Below are 13064 nucleotides of genomic sequence, written 5' to 3'. Positions count from 1 at the left end.
CCATATAAAGCAAGTTCTGCCTTACTCTTCTGCCAGCCTTAAAAGTTCATAGAAGTGGTTCACTTTCCCAGGAAAGTAGCTATGTTTTTTAGTAAAGTCCTCCAGGTTAACAGAAGCCTTTACACAAACTATGCTATTCAGTGCACAAGAGTTGCTAATTTTTTCTTTACCTGTTAAGCTGAGCCACACATAAAAGGTAATTTCTGAAATTGATTTAGCATCAGTGGTCTTGATGTAAGATCAAGTTTGTAGTTAATGCTCTCCTCCAAACAAACTCTTAGAAGCACAATATATTTTTGTTGAATAACTTCAAAGCTTCCTACTAGCAACAAGGGCAACGAGATGTATGCACTTTTATCACTGAGATTCAACCCAAGGTACTTTGTACAAGTGTTTTATTTAGACTTAGGGAATTGCACTTTGTAGTATAATGCTGTTAGTTACCAACCACTCAAAGAATGTGCTTAGTGTCATTGGAAAAGGGAAGAGTTTTAGATTTTACTCTACATTTAGAAAGGTAGCAAATTGGAATAAAGGTTAGCTTGCTTGTTTAGCTTAACTATCCTGAAATCTTGGAGAGTCAGAGGGTTTTTCCAAGTGGCAGGGATCTCAATGCTATGTAAGATGGCAGCAGGAATATCAGACCTCAATAGGGTGCTGTGGTCAATATATTTACGCTACTCCAACAGAGTAGATTGTTCATCACCAGCTTGAACGCTGAAAGGCAACATACAGAAGTTTTGCAAAAAGGACACATGCTCCAGCTCTACTAAGTGAGCAAAGTAATGCTGGAGATGATGAACCCTTGATATACTGTTAGACATTTTCTGAATTTTACTCTGTGATTTGACCGTTGCTTCTTGAACAGGTGAAACTCAAAAGGCAGCATCTTTTACATTAATGCTCATCTTTTACATTAAATAGTGGAAGCAAATAAAATTCATTGCCTTAATAAAACATTCTCAAGATTCACTCCTTGCATGCCTACAAGCTTAGATTTCTTCAAATCATTAAGGTTCAAAATCAGACCCCCAGATGTGTATGGTTCAATCGAAACTCAGTACTAACCTCACTGAATGAAAAAGAAGGCAGGGGGCACAGGAGGAGAAATCAAACTATAGAAATACCAAAGTTAAGAAACAGTTGGCATGTTCAATCTCTACAAGAAGAGACAAGCCATTTTTAATTTAAGCTTCTAGTGGTTGGATATTTCTGAGAAACTTTATTACGTCAGCTTTGCTTTTGTTAAAGTAGCTGCTGCAATTCAATTCCACGGTACAGCTAAAACAACTACCATCTTTGGTGCAGTTCAAAGCCAAGAGAAGCAGAAATTAGTCAAGTAAGCCTAATTTGCATTGCAGTGACCATCCCAACGCAAAGAGTTCTGAGAACTGTAAGATTCTCCCTCAACTCTTGGAGAATACAGATGCTATAACTGGGATGTCCTTTCAGACTGCATTTCTATCTCATCCACTGCAGTTGATCTGTTTTACAGAAACAGCTTATATAGGCAGGTGAAACAGGACTGAAAAAAAGCATACAACTGCAGTTAGTTTCTGCAATACTCCATGGGGTTTCTCGGCCCTCCCCTGGGAACAATGAAAGCCTATTTTGTTGCTGTTTCACAATTCTAATTCCTGAAGTGTAGAAAGGCCTATTTTTTTACTTTTCACTTTGGGAAGTATCTGAGGCATTTGCCGCTGTGAAATGAAGCTTATATATGCAGTAGTAAACAGACACTAAGCACTCTGTTTCTCATTTATTTCAGGCAATGACAGTGGTAGAATTTTAACCCTCACATGGGATGAGGGTACAGCCAATAATGACACCATATAGAGTTTGTTTTCCACATAGTCAAATATATAAAAGTTTCATGAAACTCATCACTGGACAGCCAGCGAAGTCAGTCCATGAGCTGTCTACTGAGTTAAACCAAGCTTCTTCTTCAGAGATTCCGGCATTTCAGGTGGAGGTGGACGAGGAAGTCTGAAATAAACCTTCACAGAATCGTAGATGAACCACTGTAGCGCAGTCAGCGTACCAATCATGATGATACGAGCAAACAGACCTTTCCAGACACCTGCAGAGCAAAATACAAGCCATGAGCAGAAGAAACCCAGGAAAGAAGAAATCCCCTCCAGAACACAAAAGACCACAGACACTAAATCCAAAATGCATGAAGGTATGTATTTACCTCTGAATCCAAGCCTCTTAAGAACCTGTGAAGCAGAACTGCCCTTTTCTTTGTTCAACACAGACACGACGGAGTCAGCAGGATGAGAAACAATTGCACAGAAGACACCAGCTGAAAGAATAATTTGACATTACTTCTGTGATGTTTTAACTGCATCACTACTGCGCACACTAAATCTAACCAACTGAATTAACACCTTCCCTAGATCACTAATATACTGCACAGGAGATGCATCAGGTCTCCTGATATTGCAGAAGTCTGTTCTTATTAGTGTTATATGACTATTAGGAAACATGTCAACCAGCTAACCACCCCTACCCCTTCTGCCAAAAGAAAACTCATTTTGAGTCTTTGAAAATGCACAATCAGCCTTCCACTCAGATTTCTCTACCATTCTTTCAACATTCCTAGCCTAGCAAAGATACAAGTTTTCTTGTTTCAACCAGCTGTTGTTTCTAAACTAAGACAGTGACATAGCAGACACAGGAATAATTAAGAGTACCGTCCTAGTACAGGCTCGCTCATTCCAATCAGATTGAATCCAGGCTTTTCACCTGCACACACTGAAGTGACATGCAAATTGCCCCACTCTAGTTACAACTATTCGATATTCAGAAAAATGCTTGGCTTTCAAGTGCAGGATTTAAAGTTTTCTTACCAATATAGCCTGCAATAAATGTGACTACCAGCTGTTCGCCTTTTGAACATTCACTTCGTGGCTTGGGAACAACATACTTGTAGAGAGCTTCAACAGTACGTTCAAAGCAGGCAAATTTCATCATCGTGTATGGGATCTGTCTCATCCAGAGCGGAGCTACACCTTTATAGAAACTTTACAAGAGAAGAAACTGATTATCTGGAGTATTGAGGGAGTATTTTCTAATCTGAAAAAAATAAATCATTATCTTATTGCTGCTATCAGCAAAACAATTCCTAACAGATTGACACTGCAAGGTCAAGTTGTCACAATACCTATGAACAGGAACATATTTCTTTCATTCATTTCTGTGTACTACCTGCAAACAGCAAAACAGGAATTTAACTGATCCCTACTCTACACAGCTGTTTTTGTTGTCGCATTTCAGATCACAATGCACTGCAATAATGAAGTACTGCTACTACAAGTGCAGCAAGGTTCAATGTCTGCATACCAGCCATGTCCTGATAGCGGTAAATGACTCTCATATTTACAGTCACTTTTATCAGAACAGAAAGCTAACATGCAGTTATATTACTCTCACATGCCAATGACTCAAGCATCTTTGACCGTACAACCAAAAAAGTTGCCGAGCAACTTTGACTGGAACTGCTAAAAACTGAAGTTATCCAGCAGAACTCAGCACAAAGATACTCACAAAGATGGATCTAAGGAGCATGTGGAACTAACAGCCAGCTCAGCACAGGTTCCCTGATGTTAAGTGTGTTGTTATCCTGAACTATAAAAACCAACAGGTATTATAAGCCAAAGCCACTACTAGTTTTAGCAACAGTTCTTCATTAGGAAAAATATTTAAAGAATGAGAATTCAAATCCAAATAAAAAAAAAACAAGGAAACAGTAAAAACTTACGCCCAAATGCCTTCTTCTCCAAACATTTTAGGTACAGCTTGCCGTAGAGTGTTGGCGTATCCAGGCTGTGTCTGAATGCGAACTTTAGCAGCTTCCATTGGAGCCAGAGCAATGTCAGCAAAAAACTCTGCACTGGCAGATGCAGCTAAATATAATGAAGTACGCCACAAATAGGCATTTTCCTGAAGTGAATTTAAACACATTTTCATTAATGAATGGTACTCATCCCGATTCCTCTCTGCTAGTAGTACTATGTTGCTGATGCACAGCTACACAGAAAGCACGTAATGCTTACCTCTCCCAGCATGTTGCCATACAGGATTTTGAAAACTTCATAGAAACCAAATTTACAAAGCCCCTGCATGGAGTATCCAATAAAGGTTGGAGCCCATCCCTTAGCCAAACCACGAAATCCATCTTCTTTGATTGTCACTGAAAATCCATTGAAGATGCTCTTGTATTTTTGTGGATCAACCTAAACAGAACAGACCGTTAATTGCTTGACATAGCTTATTATTTCTCTTCTCACGCCTTCATTTGAAATAGAAAATTCTTGAATTCCTCACACAGCTGGATCCCCCTGGACAACACCATCACCACAAGGTTACACTGATGTAACTGCAATGATTACTTGCTAGTCTCAAACCCTAATTTTAAACAGTCAGTATGTTCTTCAACACTCAGGAACCAAGCAGCCTCAATTCTGCTTTGTATTTATTCTCCACATCATGAGTAAGATTTTGTACATAGGAGAGACTCACTAACACTGATAGTATTATTTTTGCATAATTTTGTTCAGATCAAATTCTTTAAAATCTTGACAGCCTTTTATCAGCAATCTCATCAACTCTACATGTAACACCTACACCAAATAAAGCCTGAGGATTCCCCTGAATCTTAAATAGAAAAAGTTATTTGTCCACTATTAGTTTGATCCCTCAAAACAGTTAGACTAAGATAGGTAGATCAAAGAGTAAAGAACTTCTGCACTTGTACTTTGATTTTGCAGTAAGGGCTACATTCAAAATATTTTCCACACACAAAAAACCTCTGTTGATGCTGGAGGTCATCTGGTACTCTGAGTATCAGATCTTAGAATAAAGGCCAACCAGACTATTTGTTTCACATGGAAGCAAACAATTTATTTAACAGAAACTCTGAAACATGTCATTCTGGCCTATTTTAAGTCATGTCCACTTGCCTTTCGTACTTGTTTTCATCCAGCACTTCCTCAGTAAGATGAAAAGGAAGATATCCTTTTAGAAGGCAGTCAAAGGACATGTATGCGAAACTTGCAGCCTATCCACTGACTGAGAACTAATTTACCTAAACATGTCAATTTTAAAAGACTCAGAATTTCAGAACAGTGAATATTTAACTGGGTACAGTAAAACTAGACTATTTCATGTGAGGGACATGTGAAAGCAGAAAACAGTTATCTTCCTGGACAATCTAGGGAGAATTAATAACATGCTCTCTTACAGGACCTGTAAAAAGATAAATGCTGACAGGTTTTACAAGGTTACACTGGAAGCCAAATGGAACCATTCCTCTTTGCACCTCTAAATGCTAGAGAAGGAAGGGCAAACATAACCAACCTCATCTCATAAGACGCCCAGGACTAGAAGTAAAACACACCTACAAAACAGATGAAGCCTAGGAATTATGAGACCTTGCTCCCAGTGGTATATGTAGCACGGCATGACTCTCAGGCCTTTTGTCCATTAACCCAACTAGCAATCAGATTAAGAACTGTTTGAGATGCTACATCCTCTCTACCCATGACAATCTCCTCCTTTCCAAGCAGCTCATCTTTGCCTGTGTAAGTCAGACTCCCTATCCTGGCTTTTGATGACATGCATTGCCTGTAACAACAGAAGAGTTCACTTAAGCTACGCTTTCAGAAATAACACATGTATGCAACTACAGCTTTTCCCCTACAGGCAGAAATACAGATTGAGGCTGAGCCTCAATCCAGATTTTGTAAAAGGCATCACACTGCCTGCATCTGATGCACAACAGGTCTGCCCACTGCATTACAAAATCACTACTGTGAGACCAGAATTTAAGATGTTCTCAAGCACACAAAAACCCTTTTCCTTGTAAATAATGCTAAAGGCCTTCTAGAACAGTTTCATAGAACAGCACATGCAGTCCTCCTAGTATGATTAGCAGTTCTGATTAATTAGTAGTTTCCTCCTCATTTCAGGAGTTCTACCATTACAAAACTGCCATTTTTAGAATCGGTGTCAGTCTAAACAACACCAAAGCGTTAATAGCTTCAGTACATTTCCAGGGACTTAGAAGTGTGCTTTAATTTGCTTCATTCTTGAGGCACAGATTTGCCTGAATAAATCCATTACTGTGTTTTTACACACAGCTGTCTACCAGATTATTTTAACGTTGGAGTTGGTATCACAAATTAAGTGCAATGAGGTTTCACTCCTTTCAGTTCAGTGAAAAACCACTCCAATTACTACAAGGAAACCAGACACAGGCATTGATACACTTCCAATTCAAAGTTCTACCCCTTATACTGAAAATGTCATCATTAGAAGCTATCCAAGCTGTAACTCATGCAGCGATATCCAAAATGTTAATGGCTCAAATTATACATGCATGACTCTTCAGGCTAAAAACATAATTAAGTCTTCAAAACACTAATGATACAAATTCCTTCTTTTGAAATGCATGAACTGCGCAGAGCAGCCCACCAGTCAGCACAGAATAACTTTGTGGTGGGTGTTGTTTTGGAAATACAGTGAGCTAAGCTTATCTTAAACAGTTAACTTACCCAGGTTAACCTAAATGACTCTGCTACCCTTGAACGTGGTATTTTGCTAGCCTCACATCTTGACAATCAGGGTTCAATTTATTTGCTGCGTGGCATCCAGAAAAGGTACTGTGAACTCATGCTACTCTGGCTACGTACAGAAAAAGTTTAAGAAATGTCTGAGTTCATACAAACCTGCATACGACATTTCACTAAATCCAGAGGTACGACAGCAGTGTGTGTCAGGCCACAACTTAGGACCCCACCAACGCCACAGAGAGCATAAAACTTGAGCGAGCCATATTCACAACTGTATTCTGCAGCAAAAAATAAAGACACACCATGCTTTTACATAAACTCCATGCATTGTTGGACAAGGGTGTCCAAGAGATAGTTTAAGCTTCCATTTCATTAGTAGATTAATTAATCTCACACTAAGCACACTTTATCAACTTCACCACATGCAGAACAAACCTGCATTCTGCATTTAACCAGGTCTAGAGGAACCAGTGCTGTATGTGTTGTTCCACAGCTAATAATCCCACCGAAACCACAGAGCATAAAGAATCTGCCCGAGCCATACTCACAGCTGTATTCTAATTAGAAAAAAAAATTACATATCAACCAGACGTGGTAATGAAGATCAGAAAAGAAACAAAATTGAGCCAGTGCTACCTTCTCAAAATTATTAAATTCAAATAACCTTCCACGTTATACTATTTAACTACAGCGTTATATTAGAAATAGTCGCCTAGTTTTAACTTAACACCTTCTGGACTGTCAAGATTGGACTCCAGGCCATTCAACTTGAGTTGATTCTTTGAAAAAATAAAAATATACAAGGTTATAGCTCATAGCAGAGTTACGTCATAGAAAACAATTCCATAACTACTAGTACAAATTATGACTCAAAGCTGCAATGTCAAGCGTCTTCTTGTATCAAGGAAATAAGCAAAGGAAGCATTTATTATTCTAGAGGCAAAACTTCTTTTCTTTAAGCCCCTACTACCTAAGGGAATTAAATACTATGGCTAAATAATCCTTCACACTAATACAGATCTGTGTGGTCTCCACAATCAATCAGACAAAGACTGGATTTGTTTTCCTTTATACAATATTTTCTTGGGTATTTTTCAGATCCTTCACGTAGATGAATTTTTCCTTCAAACTCAGACATTGAGATTTAATCAGCTTCTGTTAAATGAAATTTCATGGCTTATACTCTTTACGTGTACCTATGTTTGCAGCAGCAGAGCAGTATTAGGAAAAGACAACCAGAGTAGATACCTTATTTTCTACTTCAGAAACGTAATGAAGTTTCCTTAAGAACTGTTACCTGAGAAAAGAATGAGCTAACACTGCAGTAGAGGAAATAACAGGAAAGACATCCTAACGTACCTAGATGGTGACTTACAACGAACGCCCTAAAGCTACTCAAGTATAAATACACAGCACAAAAACATGTCTATTCTGTTAAGTGAAATAATCCTAGCTGTAACATAGCTGTTATCTTTATTTTAGATCTGAACCATTAATAAGGACAAATTCCAAGAGCTGTGTCATGGCTGATGCCCTGAGCTGAACTTGAAAGGTCCTGTGGGTTCTACTGATGACGTTATGTGACCTTGCTGTGTGAGCTCAGATACCTTTTGTTACTCTCCCAACACAAAGGTCAAGAGTACCAATTAGTAAGTGAAACAATGAAATAGTAGGACAAACAAAGAAACATATATATCATCTCTGACTTCATCTGCCCACAAAATGGGTGAAGATTTAACACAATGCTTCTAAGAAATAAGTGCACATAGAGGATATATTTAACATGCTGAACAGTAATTTAGGGCTTTATTTAGCTAGGAGCAACATTACTACTGCTACTAAAAGCCAAGGTTTGTTCTTTTAAATTCAGTGAAACCCAACACTCAGCTCTGTTTTTTTTTTTTCAAACGCTACATGGACATTCATACAACAGCACTAACAGACTTCAGTAATTACAGGGCTGTAGTAATTAGCTTCAGTAATTACAAGTGAAATCTTGTCCAGAGCCCTTTATAGTATGGAATTTTTTACTAAAAGCAGGCAGACATTTTCCTATAGGCAGCTTATAGGAATGTGAGCTTTCACATCTACTTCTACTACTGGAAGGTCTGACCTTTGAAAGTCACAGCCGTGATTAGGTAACGCGCAGGAAGGGCTTGGACTTAAATCTAAGGAGCATCACTGTGTCTTTTCACAGCCATCTTGTGCACCTCTATCTACTGAACTACTAAGGAGAAGAAAAAACAATAGAACAACACAGAATAGCTGCAGGCTCCTACAACGTGCGTGGATGTCCAGATGCGAATATAACACACACACGAAAAGGATCTTTTAGACCCACCCGTGTTCGCTGATTTGTATGCTGCTCTCCTCCGCAGGCAGAAGCACGGGCCTACAGGCCCAGCAGAGCCAGAGGCAGCGATCCGACAGCCCCAGGGCAGCCATCAGCGGAGCCTCCGCCACCGCTCCGACCCGGGACCTTCTCGCGTCCTTCGCCGGCAGCGCTCGAGGCGCGGTGCCGTTCGGCGCGCCCCGCCGGGGAGCGGAAGGGGCCGCCAGCGCCTCCCCCGCGCGTGCCCTTCCTCGTCCTCTAAGCGGCCGCGCGTAGGCCCGGCGCCGACCCGTCCCCACCCGCATCCCGCAGCGGGCCGCTCCCCGCCCTAACAGGCACGGGCCCGCTCCAGCAGAGAAGCGCGGGCGCCGCGGGCCCCGCCGTGACCTTCCCTCCCGCTCTCACCTTCGGTGGCGGACGCGGCCGCCAGGCTTCGCCGCGTGGTGGGCGCTTCGGCCGGCTCCGCGCGCCTCCTCAGCCCATCCTGGCACAGCTGGAAGTGCGGCGCGTAGAAGGGGTTGAGCCGCGCGAGCGGCGCGATGGACGAGAACATGGCGACCTGAGGCGGGCGAGAAGAGCGGAATGGGGCGGCGAGGCCTCACGGCAGGCACGGCACGGCCCGGCGGCCCCGTACACGGCACGCACTTGGCGGCCTAGGCGTGTAGCGGGCCCCGCCGGCCGGGCGCCCCGACTCACCTCCTAAGATGGCGGCGGGCGCGCAGCGCTGCTCAGGCCGCAGCTGTGCGCAGAGGCTGACCGCGGGCCCGGCGCGGTGACTTTGTCCTTCGCCGACGCAAGGGGCGGAGCCACGGGCCAAGAAGCCGCGAGGCGATTGGCGGAGGCGCTCCGCGAGCCGGTGCCGCCGCGCACGCGCGGTCCACGCCAACGCCCTTCCTCCTCGCCGTGGGGGAGGGGGGCGGCTGTCGCTGAGCGGAGGGCGGAGTTCCCCGCCTCGTACGGAGCGCCGCGAGGTTGCGTATGTCTCACTTGGAAAAAAAAGTACAGGCGAGAAAAGAGCCGTGGCTCCTGTGCGTGTGACCGCTGCCCTGGAAAAGTTCCTCCCTGTGGGAAAGCAGCCGTACCTCTGCCGCCACCGCCCTCAGCCGTGCGCCGAGCGGCTCTTCCCGCTCCGCGGCTGCGGGCTCCTCCGCGTGCCTGCACGCAGCCCCAAGCGATGGCAACCGAAAGGCACGCCCAGCTCCGCCCGTGACAGGCGCCAGAAGCATTACCTGCGTGACCGCAGCCTGCAGGCTGGGGCCGGGCGCTACTTGTTCCAGGCCAAGTGCAATTTCTGCTTTTAAGCGTGCGCTGCTTTCAGGCGGAGTTCGAAGAAGTGATTGGTAGTGCTCTGAATTGCTTCTCTTGTTAAATAGCATTGCTACTTGCTCTTTGCCAAGAGGCTTCGCTCAGCAGCACAGCTTTGTACCTCCTTCAGTAACACAGACACAGCAGACAGCAAAGCAGAAGGCATGCACTGAATGTCCTATGTTAGAAAAGGGCTCAGAGCAGTTACACAACTAACAGCACACCTATTCAGCAATGCAGAAGAAATGTATCTTCATAGAATCATAGAATTACTCAGCTTGGAAAGGACCTCAAAGATCATCAAGTCCAACCGCAGCCTAACCATAGTACCCTAACTCTAACAACCCTCTGCTAAATCATATCTCTGAGCACTACATCCAAACGGCTCTTAAACACATCCAGGGACGGTGACTCAACCACCTCCCTGGGGAGCCCATTCCAGTGCTTAACCACCCTTTCTGTAAAGAAGTGTTTCCTAAAGTCCAACCTAAACTTACCTTGGTGCAACTTGAGGCCATAATCTTCGGTCAACTGCAAGGTGCTTCCTTGGAGCATTAGCACTTGCTGCACTAGACGGCACACGACTCCTATTTCAAGTTACTGTTATCCAGACATTGTCATACACAGGCAAGAATTACATGCCTGGCAGCACTGCCATGGAAGTCCAGGTCGGCTCAGTTTCCCTTGAGTAACCTACACTGCAGCTGAAAGTGACATACTTTAAAGCTTCATTTTACAACCAGCTGAAGTAGTTCTCTTAATCAGCACTGACAGCAATGAAGACAGACCAGAGTCGTTAATTTTGCTATTACTTCCACTCACATCTAAACAATTGCTGGTAGCTGTATTTTACCCGAAAGCCAAACGTTAACACTCATTTGCAATAAGTTAACAACCTCTAAACATGACAGACTTCAGCTGTTATCTTAGAGTCACATATGAAGGATTGCAATTCTTGCAAACTGTTCTATTTTAGAGTATAGAAAACCCATTCCTTCCAACTACGAAGGATGAACGTATGACTATATTTATATACAGTATCAATTTGTGTGCATAACCAGTACTAATACTTGAAATTAGTCTGTAGAACAACCTGTTATTTGGTTTTCACTGACAATCAACTTCTAACCTCTGCACTATTAACAAGCACCATTACAAGGCAGAGCCTAACATCCCAGTGAAAGTACAGGAATAACATGTGTGTTTCTGCTGAATGCCTTTCATTTTATGCAGAAAATCTCTTCAAGTTTTCCTAGACGTGAAAAAATAACAATAAGCCTGCAATTTGACTGAGTGAATCTGATTTCTGGCAAACAATGAAGGCAGCAATAGAAAACAGCAATAGAAAACAGTCTTTCAGGTCTATGCTTTTGTGTCTGCCTCTTTCAGATTCACAGTAAAAACAGCCGTTGTAAATTAAATCCCACTCTTTAAATCTGCATCTTCTCAAATTTTGGGAAGATAGGAGCACACCAGTTTGGCAACTGCAAAGCTTTCCTCGCCATATTTCTCCCCTCACCCTTTAGCTCCTGTCTTACAAGAGCTTTCCACAGACCTAACGTTTTGCTGAAGCCCACAAGGTCAAATCTCTTATGATAACTACAGCTATGCTGAAACACGTAAGTTCATAAACACAAGGTTTTAAAATTACACATCACAGCCTACCTTTTATCTATTTCAGTCAGGTGAAGCAAGCAAAGAAAACCACACAATGTACCCCAGACAATTTTCCAAGCTTCTTTTGCAGCATATGCATCTTTTCTGGTGAAATGCCTCCCTACAGAGCTCCATTATAAAAGGCATTAGTTTTGAACTCCTCTCTCCCAAATCTAAAGAAATCCATTTTATTTTTCTGAAGACATTCCATTCACAGAATCAGCTGAGAAGTTAGTTGCACAAACTGGGGACTGTTGTTACCACGGAGACTTTCATAGGTTGTGCCACAACAAAACACACAGCATCCATTTAACGGCTGTTTATGAGGGTGGATAGTGATAGGACAAGGGGGAACGGTTTAAAACTGAGACAAGGGAGGTTTAGGTTGGATACTTAGAAGAAGTTTTTCCACACAGAGGGTGGTGACACGCTGGGACAGGTTGCCCAAGGAGGTTGTGGATGCCTCATCCCTGGAGGCCTTCAAGGCCAGGCTGGATGTGGCTCTGGGCAGCCTGGTCTGCTGGTTGGTCACCCTGCACATAGCAGGGGGGTTGAAACTTGATGGTCATTGTGGTCCTTTTCAACCCAGGCCATTCTACGATCCTGTTGTACAGTACATATATACTGCTAGCAAGCAAACTCTGGAGGAAAAAGAACCAAACATTCCTTCACAGCATTTCCTACTTAAGCACAATTGAGGTTTCAAAAGACACCCAGAATTTTAATTTAGACAGGAAACTCTCAAGGAAGATCTTTAACGTATGAAGTAAACTCCCCCAGCCTTACAATAGGTCAGGTGCCATAAAATTAAGTTCCAACACTGTCAAATTCACCTAGCGCTTCACACCTCGAGAGCAGACTCCTGAGACTCAATGCATGTTAACAGGTCAGCACACAGCTTAATGGGAAAAAGCTTAAGCACATACCAGTCCACAAAACTGCTCCATTTTCTTATTGGTGCTGAAAGTTTAACCCAATTTTGCCTAAAGAAAAACCGAGAAATTTTGTTAGTCCTTTTTTTTAAAGAAAAAGGAGTGCAAGTTCAATGCTTCACCACTATTCATGTAAAGAATAGAGCATACTTCAGTGTAATTTCGACAGCGATATTTTGGATGCTTTAAGCACATTCAACCATTCAGCTATTTGTGCTATTACTACATGTTACCCATGCAATTATGGCTCTAGAAGTGTTGGTT

At 42.7% G+C, this 13064-nt stretch overlaps 1 protein-coding gene and 1 non-coding gene across 3 annotated transcripts in view; both read right to left on the bottom strand.

Moving 5' to 3' along the window:
- The window catches only part of SLC25A3 (solute carrier family 25 member 3), a 10741-nt gene extending 1019 nt beyond the window's left edge, over positions 1-9722 (bottom strand). The window contains exons 1-8 of one of the 2 annotated variants that reach the window (NM_001006236.3): positions 9604-9722; positions 9313-9466; positions 6732-6853; positions 4059-4238; positions 3764-3945; positions 2853-3025; positions 2195-2305; positions 1-2080 (exon numbers count right to left, since the gene is read on the bottom strand). The exon at positions 1-2080 is cut by the window's left edge and continues 1019 nt beyond it. In NM_001006236.3, the coding sequence (NP_001006236.2) occupies positions 1920-2080; positions 2195-2305; positions 2853-3025; positions 3764-3945; positions 4059-4238; positions 6732-6853; positions 9313-9460 (1077 nt within the window). In that variant the 5' untranslated portion in view covers positions 9461-9466; positions 9604-9722 and the 3' untranslated portion in view covers positions 1-1919. Of the gene's footprint in view, positions 2081-2194; positions 2306-2852; positions 3026-3763; positions 3946-4058; positions 4239-6731; positions 6854-7010; positions 7133-9312; positions 9467-9603 lie in introns of both variants that reach the window. The other variant, XM_015284680.4, reaches the window with a different exon arrangement.
- Positions 3333-3573, bottom strand: LOC112531638. The gene has a single exon (XR_003073533.2). It is a non-coding gene; the product is annotated as a small nucleolar RNA SNORA53 (small nucleolar RNA).
- Positions 9723-13064: the final 3342 nt, after the last annotated feature.

Source organism: Gallus gallus, chromosome 1, assembly GCF_016699485.2.
Source record: "Gallus gallus isolate bGalGal1 chromosome 1, bGalGal1.mat.broiler.GRCg7b, whole genome shotgun sequence".
Lineage (NCBI taxonomy): Eukaryota > Metazoa > Chordata > Aves > Galliformes > Phasianidae > Gallus > Gallus gallus.
This window is presented reverse-complemented; position numbering and strand designations above follow the sequence as displayed.